General features: G+C 37.1%; 1 protein-coding gene across 5 annotated transcripts; it reads right to left on the minus strand.

The window, feature by feature from the left end:
* Positions 1-735: 735 nt before the first annotated feature.
* Positions 736-16056, minus strand: CYP51G1 (CYTOCHROME P450 51G1). 5 transcript variants are annotated; one of them, XR_016056942.1, is made up of 6 exons: positions 15611-15789; positions 14331-14835; positions 4781-4869; positions 4121-4174; positions 2400-2722; positions 736-1669 (listed from the first exon to the last, which is right to left on the minus strand). XR_016056942.1 is itself a non-coding variant. In XM_088868861.1 (6 exons), the coding sequence occupies exons 4-6, from the start codon at positions 4145-4147 to the stop codon at positions 991-993; spliced, it is 1029 nt and encodes a 342-aa protein (XP_088724987.1). In that variant the 5' UTR covers positions 4148-4174; positions 4781-4869; positions 14331-14835; positions 15909-16056; the 3' UTR covers positions 736-990. The 5 variants fall into 5 exon arrangements, 4 of the variants coding, with proteins under 4 accessions (XP_088724987.1, XP_006844445.1, XP_088724986.1 ...); XM_088868861.1 differs by lacking the exon at positions 15611-15789 and adding an exon at positions 15909-16056; XM_006844382.4 differs by lacking the exons at positions 4121-4174; positions 4781-4869; positions 15611-15789 and adding an exon at positions 15909-16056.
* Positions 16057-16367: the final 311 nt, after the last annotated feature.

Below are 16367 nucleotides of genomic sequence, written 5' to 3' on the forward strand. Positions count from 1 at the left end.
TATTTTAATTTTCTTATTACTCAAGGTACCCAGCAAATATTCTATTTCCTTGTAATCTAGGTACCCAAACTCTCCCAAAACTAAAATAGGTGAAAGAACCGCCAATGTTTTGTAAACTTGATATTACCATCTGGTTCAGCTGAGAGAGCTCAGAATTGGGTCCAGAAATGCCTGGCTTGAAGCGAAAGTTTGATGCTTCCACCATGCCTTTCGAGTTTCAACCGAAAAAATGTTGAACCAGAATGAACCGATCTATGGTCAGTTCCCAACATGAATGCCACAAATGATTCATAACTGGTTTTTTGGACATCGAATACAAACATGAGATCAACAATCATTTTTCTGTACCTTTTGAGAAACTGTAACTAATTCTCAACCAATATTGTTCAAACTTCAAAGTGGCGTATCTATAATCCCCTTGCTTTTTCTAAACGTTCAGTTTTAATGTTGTCGGCCATAAATCTATCCATAAGTCTGTTTTATTGCAGAAGTTCCTCCCCAAAAGTTTGTTTTATTGTAGAAGTTCCTCACCAAAATAACTGGTGATAAGTAAAATCAAAGCCTAATAAAACCAGAGAATAAAAAAAAAAAAAAAAATCGCATCTCACATAGAAAAGAAAAAAGAAAAAGAAAAGACAAAGAAAAAAAAACGTCCACCTACAAAATTTTAGATTCCAGAAGGAAAGAACAGAGGGAAAAAAGGAAAGCAAATTAGTGTGGAATGAGGGAGCAAAGGGAAGAAAAAAATAACTACCGAAAAAACAAGTATTCATTGAGAAGCCAACACATCTAGAAGACACTAAGATCCTTAACTCCCACTTGAAATCCACCCAAAAATAACGAACCACCCACACCAGCTGTTAACCCGAATATGCGGGCAACAAATCCAAATTCTGGTAACAAACCCCCCAAAGAAAGGCCCCCCAAATTCTCACAACAAACCCACCAAAAATCCACATTACTGCATTCAAATCACCAGAAAATGTCCCCTCATTCCTCCGCTCTTAGGACACACCTCTTGTACCTTACCATAACCTTTCCCTTAACTCCAACCACCATTGCATTCCAATCAATCTCAGGAAAGGGCCCTGCCATCTCCAACTCAAAATTCCTCAATAAATGACTCCATATCGCCTTTATTTGGAGGTAAGCAAATGGTTCACCTAAGCAACCATGCCTTCCTCCCCCGAATGAAATGTACGAAAATGCTCCTGCTGTTTTGTCCTCCTCTCTTCCTGGCGCGAACCTATCAGGATCAAAACGGTCTGGATCTTTAAAAATGTGACCTAGCCTATTAGCAAAGGCAGGTGAGGTGGCTACAATGTGGCCTTTGGGCACCTCATATTCTTTGCCTTCTCCTGTTGTTACTGAGAAATCACTATGTGAGCTCCGAAGGAGGAGTATAAGAGGAGGGTGGAGCCTTAGTGCTTCTTTGATACACCGATAGAGCACATCCATCTCAGAGAGGATATCGTGGTCAATTTTGCCTCCATGCTTTTTCAAAATGGCCCTTTGCTCCTCAAGGACAGAATTGAGATGGGGCTTGTTGGTGAGGAGGTATGCACCAGTCCATGTGGAGGTGATGGAGGAGGTGTGTTGGCCTGCAAAGAGGGCAGCGATGAGGAGGCCAGTGACTTCTGCCTCGGTGGTGGGGCGCCCATCTTTGTACCTACAATCCATTTTTGCACATATTAGAAAGAGTTTGCACCTGGAGTCAAATCTTTTTACAAATTTAAATGCGAGTGGTCCAATGAGACTTGGTCATTGGACAGTATAATGTCCAGTGTCAATAACCTACACAAATGGTAGAGATGATCCATAATTCCAATTGACCGACAATTGAGTACTTGAAGGATTATTTACCCCTCAGAATAAGGGGTGCAATGATCAGCTCGAGAATTTTCCTAAACTTTTCCACTGGGAAAATACCCACAACTGTGGTATTCTATCCAACTCTGAGATTGGGGGCATACCTCAGCAACAACCACTTGAATGGCCATCCATATCTCGATAATATTGGATATGGATCCAACCGTTAATGGATGTTTTCCAGCACAGGAAAGACAACCATAGCTAGCTTTTTTACCAGTACATTCCCCAAAAAGAAACACGCACCGAGATTCAATCTTTTAATATTTAGAAATCAGGAAAACCTATATCTAGAGTTTTTTATTCAAAGGCCCATAGAGTATGATCCACATCATCATCATAACCCCATGACCATCAATGGGTTGAATAGTGATGATGGGGGAGTGAGTCACATTGTACAATTATACCTTCTTTGTCTACATCACTTTCCAACCAATTGATTGATAACCCATGGGTGATGGTTGTTCTTATGACCATATGGATCATAATATATTTTTCCTTATGTAAATTGAGGATTAAAAATATTGTACCTAGAATCAATGAAGCTCTGAAGCATATCGGGCTCGGGATTTCCGGCACGTTTGCGGCCGGCAATGATTCCAGCAAAGATCTCGGCAAGGCGCTGGCGGGCCCTATCTCGGCGTAGGTGGGCAGGGATGGGAAGGCGGGGGAAGAGCACAGAGATGGGGAGCATGCCATTGTCGAGGTCGTGAAAGAGAGATGAGACATCGTCAAAGAGCTTGTCACGCACCTCGCGTCCCAAGAGGCACCGGCTCGCTGTTAAAATGATAAGGTGCTCGAGCTCGTGCTTTAGGTCTACCACCCCTTCGCTCCCCCACTTCGAAAAGTAGTCCTACAATGCAGAAAGTTGGGGATTTTTTTAGGGACATACAATTAATTAAGGTTTCAAGCTGAAAAGTGGGAGTGTCATCATCATCATCCATGCATTATCCCAATTACTTGTCTTATTAAAAAATAAGGGGTGAGTATACTATTGTCCAATGGAACATGAAAGATGACAGTCCATTGGGCCATCTCCATCTGATGAAATGATTGATGGTATTGGAGAACAGGAACCACCATTAGTGGGCTCCACTCTCTCCATCACTATCCGTCATTTCATTTGGTTGTGATGATCCCAGTGAGTGTGGCTTTCAAGTGTCTATAGTTCACTGGAATGGTGTACTTCAGCAAAAATTAGGATCTTAAGCAACAAATAATGGGCTATGTGATACAATACTCTATGGTAACATCCACTTCTGTTCCCATCGCAAGCGCATGTTGGAGATCAACTGTAGTGGGACTCACACAGAAATTCACTTGGGTCAGTTCATCTCCAACCATCACTTGATGGGATCATGGGAGCACCATATACAGTGGACTATGGCATACTTTTTCTTTTGGGGCAAGCAATGGTTATAATCTGATAAATTAGGGTCCAATCACATAGTTAAGGAAAAGTAAATGATGATAATTAAGAAGCTAATAGTGTGTATGTTTTTGCATGTACACAGGCATAGGCCCATATTTCATCTCTTAATACCCTCTTTTATCATATCTTCTTTAAATATCTATCACAAGAAAGCAGCTAAAACATTTCTTTCTTGCTTTCTAAAATGGAATTGCATAACTTCGTGTCCTTTTTCTTCTCATGAACAATGACTGCACTATTTAGATCTTCTTTTCCCTCTTTGTTTTCCAATTTTAAATTAAATAGGCATACAAGAAGAAATCATTAAATCAAATTTAGCACGACACAAAGTCACTACATGATTTAATTTTCTTGCATGATGATCCCTATAAAGTAGGGCTGTCAATCTGGTCAGGTCAACTGACTTAGGTCTTGGTTCATGTCCAGCTTCTGGACCCTGCAGGTCAGGTCCAAGTCCAGAAGTATGTACCCAAGAGTTGGGTGAACCAGCCTGTTATTTCCTACATATGTATATTACAATTTATATTACGAAATATATATAATTTATTTTAAAAAACACTTTATATTTTTACCTAGACTTGTGTACAGATCCGTTCGACCTGGACCCAACCAACCGTGGAATTGTTGGGTCAGGAATGGGTCGGCGGCAACCTGGACCCGAGCCAACCCATTTATACCCCTAATATAAAGCGGTCTACCTCATAAACTGCTTTTTTTCAAAAGAAATATTTACATTCAAGAATGTCACATTATGTCAAAAAAGGAAGCATTTACAATTTATGTTTATGATGATTTTGAGTGATGAGATGAAAAAAGAACCTGAATTCCCTCAATACATGCCGCCATCTATTTACTACAAGAAAATTATGACACCTGCAGAAAAGGAGGACAAATTGTAGACTGACACAAGTTCATTAACGAGAGATACTCTGAATGGAGTTATGCAAAATGCAAATATTTTATTGATGAATGGTAACATCAAATGGGAACCAATAGAGGCCTTTTTGGATTGTTAAACCAACAGAGGATTAAGTAAAAGATGTTAATCATTAAAAGATTAAAGAAGCAAAATCTTTCAAACTGAAGGGGAGGGGGAGGACGATCACCTAGAGAGGTACATGATCTTTTGAACACATTAATTATTGGCATTAAAGCAAATTTACACTCCAAAGGATAACCTAATGTACAAAGATCCAAAATCCTTCCTTAGGATGAAATGAGCATGTATTCCATGGTTCCATAAACAAAATTAAGATAGCATGAGAAGTTCAGCATGCTATAATATCTATGGTGGAAAAGGGACAGTCCAGATTTTAGAAAACCTACTACACATTCTAGAGGCCCACACACAATGACTCATTTTGGAGAAAACCATCTCTTTTATAGCATAATAACTAGGAAATCCTAAGTTACATCCAGGATCTAAGTGGCTCAAATCACATTTCATTACTTGTGATTCTAATGAGATTCACTATGTACTTGAAGCAATCCAGAGTCGAAAAACAGTTAGAAAACACTTTCAGTCTGTGGTGAGCAGCCTTGGGTTCAGAATATACAGTCCCGAGGTCCTATAACCACAACAAAACAGAATGAGGAATAAAAGAATCACTAGCAAAATATAATAGAATGAAGTGGGAAAATAAGGATGGGTTATAACTTCAATATCCTACATACAAGTCAAGGAGAAATCAAATTCCTCATCATCATCATCCGAGCCTTATCCCAATTATTTGGGGTCGGCTATTGTTTAGAGGTATTTTGTCTCAATTAAAATCACTAAGGAAAACTTCTCAAGAAATGGCATTACATAGAAGGCCACCAGCAGCAGAGTGCAATGACATCAATACAAGCAGCCCCAAAATGAATTCAACATCAGAATATCCTCTTAGAATGATGAGAGAGGCATTCCTACCAAAAATGAGGAGCATCCGACAGAGCACACCCTTAGATTGATGATCAGATAGCTCAAAATACAATATGGCCAAACTTCGGTAAAATTTGACTAAAAAACCCATTCCAGTATTCTAAATTGTAATATGAGGTACCATAAGCCATCCCGCAAATTTCAGCTCAAGCTGCTCCGAAGGATAAAGATATGGATCTGGCAAGTCAGGAGCCCATACGTCACCATCAAAGCCTTTTCCCAACTATTTGGAGTTGGATACATAAATCCTGGTCCGCGATTCTGCTCTATCAAGGATTAAGAACCCATATGTGATGCTCTAAAATGGCCATACAGTTACAAAGCGACCCTATGTAAGTTGCACGCTAATGGTCCAATATTTTTATAGAAGGAAGGAACCATGATGAAAAGCTCAAATCCCAAATCTGAGGCCGGTCCGATTTTGGGTTAATGAGATATGGATCTAATAAATTTAAAATTTCAAGAGGCCAACCACATTTTACAAAAGGGCCCAACCAAATATAGACCCAAATGCCCTACAATTCTCTTGGAATGAAAGATATGTTATGAAAGGGCTAAATTCCAAATTTGAACTCGATTAGAGGTGAAATGAGTGAGATATGGTCATTACAGTTGTGTAAAACTCAGTGCGGGTGCACACTGTTTCGGCTTACTTTTATAAAGCATCCTTAAAAAATTGGTGGCCAAAGTGGGTAAAAATTTTATGGGAATAAAATGCAAATAAGAAAACCATATCTACCAAATTTCATACTAATCCAGTGTTCGGAAGTATTTATTTTAATGCTGTCTTAGTTAGACCACAAATGGACCATCAATCTTTTTTCGAAAAAACGATAATAGACCATATGGTCCAGCAAACTACGGGAGTTGCAGTAGCCCACAAAAAATTTTGGGCAAATTTATGGAGCAACATCTTGCATATGCCAAAATCAAATGGGCTCAAACTTCAGTGTCATTCCTTGTTACATAAACTTTCAAACGATATACATATCAAGGACGTTCACTGACATAATCATGGCAAATTCGAAGGGAAAAAAGAAAGGGACCAAAGACATTGAAAAAGTTGCAACCCCTATGACCTCCAAGCATTCTCAAATCAATACCTCACAATTAGAAAGGTATTTTGGACCGAGATTTGACATGAAGGTTCTTGACTTAACGCCACTCATATCAATGTACAATAATTTGAAGATAAAAGTCGAATCAAGAGAGGAATTATAAAGAGATTGCTTGAAGATTTTGGCACTACAATTTAAAAGGAAAGACGTAGATCAGCCAAAACTAGGCGAAACTACGATCTCTTTAGCCAAAAAGAGATCCAAACGATGATCTCAAGACCCTTCACAAGAATTTGGTGGTGGATTGTCAAATAGAAGTCAAATAAGGGTGGATTGAAGTGCCATAAAAGAGGAATGAAAAATGTTTTTTTGCAAAAATGAAAAGTAAAGATTAAAATGGGACATAACTCACCAAATTCAACACCCTTATTGCTCAAATTTGTCGCAAGATGATCACGGCGGGATTTCCAGTGATTTCATGAAAGAAATTTAGGCCAAAATGGTGAAAAAACAGTGCAATTTAATGGGTTTTGGCAGTTGATGAAGGAAGCCACCCCAAGGGCAAATCATGAAAAATTTCAAAGTTTGGGTGTCTTTTTTCATTCATTTCAGGGGTAGCTCGAGTTGACTTTTGATGATACAACCATGTTTAACCCCATTTTTAGTTTTCTACCCATGCTTTTATTGATTATACACTCATGTTTTCTCATCATCATAAGGTTGGAGAATTGAGATTAAGAGCCAACCTTAGAGAGAGAAAGTGCATTTGAAGAAAGAAAAAGATACCTAATTCCCCAAATTACCTATAAGCATCTCCCATACTACCGAATTTACCTTTACATCTTCCTAAAATCCCCAAAATGCCCTTCAAGTCCCAAAAAACCTAAAAACTATCTAAGAACTTTCTCCCACGCCTAACTCTTAGGAAGCCTAAATTCTAAGAAAGCCCAAATTCCTTTAAAAAATTAATAATAATAATAACAATAATAATACTTCCAAACACCCCAAACTTTAGAACCTTTCACTCCATTGGGGATCCAATGACCAAAAGTGAAAGGTTCTAAAGTTTGGGGTGTTAAGGTGTTTGGAAGCTTTTTTTTTTTGTGGGATTTGGGCCTTCTTGAATTTTAGGCTTCTTAGAAGTTAGACCTGGAAAGAAGAAGTTCTTAGGGAGTTTTACGTTCTTTGAAACTTGAGGGGTATTTTGGGAAATTAGGTATCTTTCTCTTTCTTAGAATGAATGGTTGGCTCTTAATTTCCATTCTCCAACCTTAAAAATGGGGATTAAGTGGGTTTATGTAGTTATGAAAATACATGGGTATAAAAAGAATAACATGATAGGTGGAAAACTAAAAATGAGGTTAAACATGGGTGGATGATCAAAAGTCAACTTGAGCTACCCCCGAAAATGACAAAAACGGACACCCAAACTTTGTGAAATTTTTTATGATTTGCCTTTCAGGAGCCTTCCTTCTTCATCCACCACCAAAAACCATCACATTGGACCCTTTTTTTCACTATTGTGGCCCAAATTTCTTTCATGAAATCGCTGGAAATCCCCCTATAATCATCTTGCAACAAATTTGAGCGAACACACTGCTGAATTTGGTGAGTTATGCCCCATTTTAATCTTGACTTTTCATTTTTGGAAAAAAAATTTTCACGCCTCTCATGGCACTTCAATGCACCCTTATTTGACTTCCATTTGAAGATCAACCACCAAATTCCTATGTAGGGTATTGAGATCATCGTTTGGAGTGATTTTAACTCAAAATATCGCTGTTCGGCTGAGTTATGGCCGCTCTATGTCTTTCCTTTTTTGGAAATTATAATGCCAAAATCTCAAACAACTTCTCTCGACAATTCCTTTCTCAATTCGACTTTTATCTTTAGCTTGTTGTACATTGCTATGACCGGCACTGAGTCAAGAACCTTCTTGTCAAATCTCAGTCCAAAGTACCTCACGGATCGTGAGGCATGGATCTGGCTGCAACTTTTTCAATGACTTCGGTCCCCTTCCTTTTTTTCCCTCGAATTAGGTATGATTCAGTTAATGAACCTCCTTGATATGTATATAATTTGAGAGCCCATTGATGAGGAATGGCACATTGAAGTTTGAGCCCATTTGGTTATGGCATATGCAAAATATTGCTCCATCAATTTGCACAAAAATTTTTGTGGGCTGCTGCAACGCCCATACCCTACTGACTATATGGTTTACTATGGTTTTTCCAAAAAAAGATTGATGGTCCATTTGTAGTTTAACTAAGACAGCCTTAGAACAAATACTACCAAACATCGGATCGAGCTGAAATTTAAAGGATATAGTCTTCTTATTTGCAATTTCTTCCCATAAAATTTCTACCCACTTTGGCTACCAATTTTTTAAAGATGTTTTGTAAAAGTAAGCCGAAACAGTGTGCACCCTCACTGAGTTTTACACAGCTGTAATGGCCATATCGCATTCATTTGACCTCAGATCAAGCTCAAATTTTGAACTTGGCCCTTTCATAACATATCGTTCCTTCCATAAAAATTGCAGGGCCATTTGGGTCTGCATTTGGTAGGGGCCCTTTGTAAAATGTGTAGGTCCCCTTTGAAATTTTCAACTTATCAAATCCGAATCTCGTTGACCCGAAATCAGATCTGCCTCAAATTTGAGATTTTAGTTTTTTATTACATTTCCTTCTAGTGATGAAAAAGTCGGACGTCCAGCCGCCTAGCCAACAAACAGCCTACGCGGTGGGGTCTAGGTGGGAAATTCCTAAGGACCTTGGCGGACTCATGGTGGGAGCTTAGAAGGGTCTGGACGCCCGCCTAGTGCCACCCCTTAAAAAAAATCCACCCCATAGAAACAAAATTCATGCATATGTAATGCCCTTCTCTCTTTCTCTCTCTCTCTCTCTCTCTCTCTCTCTCTCTCTCTCTCTCTCTCTCAGGCCCATGTGCTCTCTCTACATATGAGAAGAAGAAGAAGAAGATGGCTTCCACGTGTTCGATGAGCGGCCTTTCTCTTACACATATACACACACAAAGATACAAGGGCCGATATGCCCCCCAACCCAACCCCCTTGCCCTTAGGGCTGCCCAAGTATCTCGGCTGCCTAAGCGATTAGGACCCTTGGCCGTCTCCACCTTTTTTAACATTGGTTCCTTCCTTCTTTAAAAATATTGTGGGACCATTATCATATAGCTTCCATACGATCACTTTGTACCTGTAGGGCCATTTTAGGGTATCAAATCTGGGTTCTTGTATTGTCAGATCCATATCTTTATCATTCGGATCCCATTTGAACTAAATTTGGGGGATGGCCTTATGGCACTTGAGATTAGGAATTGGACTGGAATGGGGTTTTCAATCAGATTTGACCAAAGTTTGACCATATTGCATTCTAAGTTATCTAATCATCAATTTAAGGTATTGTTATGCCGGATGCACCTCATTTTTTATAGGAAGGTTTCTCTCATCAATTTGAGGAGATATTAGGATGCTAAAGTTATTTTGGGACTGCTTTTATTGATGTCACCACACACTGCTGCTAATGGCCTTCTATTTAATATCATTTCCTAGAAAGCTTTCTTCAATAAATATTGTTTTTTATAATGTTAAATGTTTCTTTAGTAATTTTTTTGAGACAAAATACCCATAGATAGCTACATGAATCCTGTTTCGTCATTCTACTCTATCAGGGGCCATACGCTCAATCAGATCAATGAATGCTCTAGCATGAGCATATAACATAGGTTTAGGATTCATGAAAAGATGTGGCAAAGTTTTACGTTGGTTGTCCTACCTAACACAAAACTTCTATATCCAGGCTTGGGACCGACATGACTATGGCAGAGTTAGAAATCAAATTCTTAATAATGGAAAATATTTTTTTTGAGATTTAAGCATTGCAACATAACATGCTTTCATTTGTTTAGTCAAGAGAATAACCACCATACAACTGGGGCAATGGGAAACACTCCAAAACAGAATGCTAGCATTTATGCAATCAACTCGACCTACTATGACTTCTCGTCTTACAAAGAGTATGACCCTTACGGAATGGGGGAACAATATTCCGCTGATCTCAAATAGTTGCGATAAGGCTCAGATGATGATATGATAATGATGAAGTACTTGACCTTCAACTTTGTGAACTGAAAAGCACATTAGAGCAATATTTCCTACATTTTACAATCTCCAATCATAACAAGATCAACACACCACCCAAACAAATAATTCTGGTTGCATGTGCCTTAAATTTCTACCAAGAGAAAACCTTCAACAAGACTATGTGTTATTCTTTTCCTTTTCTTTCAAATGTATAAGACCATCGATTCTAGTCTTAATCTAATGTCACAAAATATATTTTTTGATGTAATTTTTTTTATACTGTTTTTTAGATTTTAGGTTGGGTTTTAGCTTTCTTTAGGGTTATTTTTGACGTTATTGGTTATAGAGATTTAAGGGCTAAAATTAGAAGTTTATTTTATTTTAAAGATGAAGTAATTAGAAAATATTAAAAGAGGATATTGAGGAAGGAGATAAGGATAGTGTTTAGTTTGGGTGGGGGCTTCCAAATTAAGAGAGTTACATGAGTTGAGAGAGAGAATGTAGAGGAGAGAGTTTTTTGTGGGTTTTCTTTTATTTTATTTTTTATCAATTCTTTTAGTTTGTATTTAACGGGAAGGATGTCCCTCTTTGTGAACTTAGTTATGTTTTAAGAGTAAAGAAATTGTTTTAATATTGTGAAAAGATCTTTAAGGTGGACTACCCTGCAGAACTTGAGGAAGGGTATATTCTCTAAACTTTTTTCTTACTATTTTCATTTTTATTTTTTCTTCCCCATCTTCCCTACAGCAGTTGGCATCAGAGCAAGTAGATCAGACCAGTAAAACATAGCCTTGAGATCTATATATCATTATGCCATCACAAACAACTTCTGATCTAGTTATGGAGTATATAGATCAAATACTTGAGAGACTCCAAGAAGACCTGAGCAATATAATACAACAAGATCCACATGATCTACTTAGTAGATTGCAACAAGAGGAAGAAGAACATGACAAGGTAAATCCCAGCGTGAAAGATGTTGACAATAACCCAACAATTCTACAAATTTCAACAATCAATTATGAAGAAGAATATACGCTAGTTGCCTAGTTGTGGTAGATGAAATAACAATGAGAAATCAAGATTAAAGTCTAATATTACAGATGCCCATTACAAGCTAGATATTGAGTGTTTGATCAATTTCTTTATTGAAGAAGAAAAAGTACTCAGACAAATAGTTGGACTGAATCACAAATTATTAGAAAGGCCTCTAAAATATATGAATTCAACAAGCTCAAGGTCGAGCTTCTCACAACCCCAGAAGAATGATCTAATGGTTTTTTAAATTTTTTGTTTTACTATTTTTTAGATTTTAATTTGGGGTTATTTTGGTTTAGCTTTCTTTAGTGTTATTGTTGTCTAGAATAGTTGCAGAGATTTAAGTGGTAGAATTGGAAGTTTATTTCATTTTAAAGATGAACTGGTTAAGATATTAAAAAAAAGAGGATACAGGGGAAAGAGATAAGGTCAATGTTTATTTTAGGGGGGGCTTCCAAATTAAGACAGTTACATGAGATTGAGAGAGATGAGGGGGGGAGAGAGAGAAAGAGAGAGAGAGAGAGAGAGAGAGAGAGAGAGAGAGTGTGTGTGGGGGGAGCGAGAGTGTGTAGGGGAGAGATATAGAGAGAGAGTGTAGGGGAGAGATATAGAGGGATGTAAGGAAGATAGAGTTTATTGTGGATTTTCTTTTATTTTAATTTTTATCATTTCTTTTAGTTAAAGGCAAGGATGTCACTTTTTGAGAACTTGGTTATCTTTGAAGAGTAAACAAGTTGTTTTGGATCTTGTCAAGAGGACTTTGGGGTGGACTCCCTTGCAAACCCACTATTGTAGTGGTTCCTACGCATGGCTAAACGGAACTGCTATAGTATTAAGAACGCCGTCTTTCTGAAAGTTTTCTTTCCTGCAAACAAACACGCTCTGAGAGAGAGTATATTCTCGCAGCCTTTTTATTATTTTAATTATTTCTTTCCCAACTTTCATCCATCTTCCGTGCATCGGTGATGCAGGGAAGATGGGAAAGAGATAATAAAAATAAATAATAATAAAGAGATTTGAGAATATACCTTCTCTCAAGGTCTGCAAGGGAGTCCACCCTAAATATCTCTTCGCAAGATCCAAAAACAATTTCTTTCTTCTCAAAATAACCAAATTCTCAAAAAGAAAACTACTTCCCTTTAAATGCAAACTAAAAGAAATAATAAAATTAAAATAAAAGACCACAAAAGAAACTTTCTCTCTCCCACATTTTTCTCTCATCTCTCTTCAATTGCACGTGAGCCATCAATCTCTCTCTTAAATTCACTATAACCTTAGATTTAGGAAACTCCTACCTAAGTCACACACTACAGTTATCTACTTCTCCCCCATAACCTCTCTAGCACATTCATCTTTAAAAAAATAAAAAATAAACTTCCAATTCTATCCCTCAAATCTCTTTAATGAAGAAAGACAAAAACTAACCTTAAAGAAAGCTAAAAACCAAATAACACCAAATCTAAAATCTAGAAAAATATAAAAAATTAAAAAAATCCATTGCATCATTCCCTCAAGATTGGGAGAAGCTCAACCTCGAGCTTGTTCGTTTCATATCTTTTAAAAGACTGCTCAAAAGTTGGTGATGAAGTTCTACCATTCTCCTCAGTACTTTAACTTTTTTGATGAACTAGTGAATAAGATACTTAATGTGCAGTATATTGTGAAACTCCAGAATATACCAAACTTTGGAATACCAAACTTAATCTTGAGTTCTCCTTCGAGCTCAAAAAGTGGTATTCCAGAGTTTGTAGTAAAACTCTTGAATAACAAACTTAATATTGATTTCTCCTTCGAGCTCAAAGGGGGTATTTCACTCACCATAACTTCATAATTGATTGTCAAATATAGCACTTTTGGGTTGTCAACATCTTTTGCATTGAGATTTACCTTTTCCTATTCTTCTTCCTCTTGTTGTAATCTACTAAATAGATCTTGTAGACCTTGATGTATTACTTTAGTAGATCTATTTAGTAGATTACAAGATCTACTAAATAAAAAAAACCATTAAGGTGTCACACTAGAGCATACCAATTTTTGACGCTTGATTTTATATCACAAATTTGCCCAAAAAAAAAAAAACGTATTGTGGTTCAAAATTGGACATTGAGTGCAGTGCTGAATCCCACTTCTAATGGATGAATTATATTGCCCACATAATTTAAGAAATTCATGTGAGGAAGCTTTGGAAGTGGTACCTATAAAGTATCTAAAAGGAAAACAACAACATTATCTTGAAAGAAACTTTGGGCATCATATCAATGAATCCGAAGATTGCAAGTGATGAGCTCAATTTTAACAAGTATTTAAAGAGACCTGCTTCGACTTCTAAGGGAAGAGATGATTTTTTGCAAGAACCCATTAGATTCCTAACTGTTGCACTGGTATGGTTCATAAACAAAGGGAAGCAATCCAGGTAGATTCCAGAGGAACTTGGAGAGAGGCTTTTACCTTTTCTTTTTTTAATTTCATATGCAATAACTGAAACTTCATTTTACACCTAATACTAGTTTATTCAGCATAGTAACTAAATGTATTGAAGCAGTTAAACAGTAAGAAACACTCTAAGATGGTCTCCAAAATGGTTGCGTATACCTAGAACCAAAACAACACGTCTGACACCTAAGAAATTTAGGCATTGTGCTGGTTAAACTGCAAAAAGTACATGATGGGTTTCCCAAATGCTGCATATAATTAGAACGAAAACAAAGTGTATGTCTGATACTTAAAAAACTCATGCCAGAGTTGCTTATGCTTAGAACCAAAAGAACATTGGTTTGCATTAGACCCACAATTGCGAACTTTGAGATTCGGCAACTAGCAAGCATTCATATTCATATTCTTTCCAGTTGCTTACAGGTTATAGCGCTCTAACATATCACAAAACCAAGATATCCATTAAAAACGTACCTCTGCTTCAACAACCATCTGATCAACATAACCCTTCAACTTGTTCACCCTCAAAGACTCTGTAAAGAACCTGAACTGCTCCTGTCTCACTGAATAATCCACATCAAAGACCACACCAGGTCCAAAAGTAGGAACATTGAACTGATACACCTCTTGCTGGCTAAGATCAGATTCTGGGGCTTTAAAGAAATGAGTTGAAACCTCTGGCCCAATAAAGAATGTAATATTTTTGTTCAGTAATTTCACGGTAAAGACACTTCCAAGCTTTGGGTACTCTTCTCTAAGCATAACAATGGGCCCTTTCAGGAACCTTATAAGTCCTCCAAAAATAGGCCATCCCTGAACAGTTGGGGGAAGCCTTTTTCTAGATCTCGAGAAAAGCAAAGCAGTTATGAGCTTGGCAACAACAAGAGTGGCTAGAACCACGAGTCCAGCATTAAGAAACTTATTATCTTTTGCATCCATTTGTGATGAGTAGAACTTTGAGAGCTACACTTGCATAAATCTGGAGAGAAAAGGAACAATTCAGAGCATATACCAAGAAAGCCCTTAAATACATAGCGAAAGACTTCGACATGAAGGAGAAAATACTCGTTCATGAGCATCTTTAAGTAGCAGAACAATCTGTTATTGCAGATTGGTGAAATAAAAGAGAGAGCTAATAATGCAGCATTTATCTGATTGTAATTTCTTCTAAGGATAATAATAATAATAATAATAATACTGTAGCATTTATATAATCGACCAAAATGAAAAGAATTCGTTGCAAATGAAAATAAGAAAAAGAAGACGAAAAAGACAATTCAGATTTTCCAATTTGAAGTCCATTTGGTGACTCATGCACAAAGAACAGAGCCAAGCCCAAAGCCTTAATCCGAATAACTTTTTCTTTAGCTTAAAAAAATATAGGAAAAAAATTGAGATCCAATATTTCTTTGAGGTAAATACGTTCCAAGAATAAGATGCAGATATATATGTGAGCAGGAAGAGCAGATCATTATTTCAATCCAAACGCACACTAAGTTAGCGGAGAAAACTTTTCAAAAATCAAACGAAAATAAGAAGCCTCAGAGGCACATCGAAATAAACAGATTAATTTAAAATAAATAAGAAACAGAGAAATGGCCAAAATAGAGGTTAGGAGTTTTTTTTTTTTTTGTTTTTTTTTAAGAATAAGCTTATGTAAATGAAAAAACACAAAATTAGGTCAGAGATTGCAGCATTTCCGTATAAAAAATTTACAAAGAGAAACTAGCCTCCACAAGGCTCTTATCTAACACCTTACACCTTCTTGCCAGATTGCATATCCTACTCTCATACGGTTCAGATGAAAACAGCGCCATTGAATAAGGAAAGTTATATGGCATCAAGGCTCAAATAAAGCATTTTGCAGGTAAGAAAAGTTCCTATGTGATGCATTTTACAGGAACAAGGCCCAAATAAAAGCATCTTTCCAGGTAAAGAGGTTTCTGTGACAAACTTACTAAAATAAGTTGCAGATTACTTACAAAAAAAAAAAAAAAAAACTAAACGACTAGGTTTCAATGGATGAACTCAAAACAACGGAGTTTTTCTTACCAGAAAGATTACGGATTGATTCCTCTTGAAAATCTCTGCAAGTTGTATTAATTAGTGTGTCCACAATGTAGAGAGAGAAACCATGATTACTCTCTCACTCTTCACAGCAGTGGTGTGTTTTTTTATACATGAACATGTGACTGGTGTTGAGGTGAAAGAGGGGATGAAGGAATAATTTATTGGCATTCTTTGAACAGGCTCACGAGGCTCGCCAGGTTTACCATAAACAAGACTTTGTCAAAAATGCCATGGAACGTCGCCACGTCATCACCACAAGCAAAGGCCACAAGAAAATCAAATGCTTTAGTGCCCCCGCGAGAGTACTTTGTTTATTGACTCCCTCATGTAAAGAAAATATTTTCCATCCTGTGTTGAAGAAAATAATTTTCATATCTATTGAAAAGAATAATTTCTCAAGATTGAATTTTGAAGGGTTAGATCTATGTACTTAAGAATCCC

The sequence above is a fragment of the Amborella trichopoda genome, chromosome 6 (genome assembly GCF_054954075.1).
Source record: "Amborella trichopoda isolate Santa Cruz 75 chromosome 6, AtrichopodaSantaCruz75HAP2 v2.0, whole genome shotgun sequence".
Lineage (NCBI taxonomy): Eukaryota > Viridiplantae > Streptophyta > Magnoliopsida > Amborellales > Amborellaceae > Amborella > Amborella trichopoda.

Coding starts and splice junctions, on each gene's coding strand:
- CYP51G1 (XM_006844382.4), bottom strand. CDS start 14,795: ATGGATGCAAAAGATAATAAGTTTCTTAATGCTGGACTCGTGGTTCTA. Junction 2,723..14,330: donor AGATGGTTGTTGAAGCAGAG/GTACGTTTTTAA, acceptor TCTGCATTGTAG/GACTACTTTTCGAAGTGGGG. Junction 1,670..2,399: donor CAGAGCTTCATTGATTCTAG/GTACAATATTTT, acceptor AATGGATTGTAG/GTACAAAGATGGGCGCCCCA.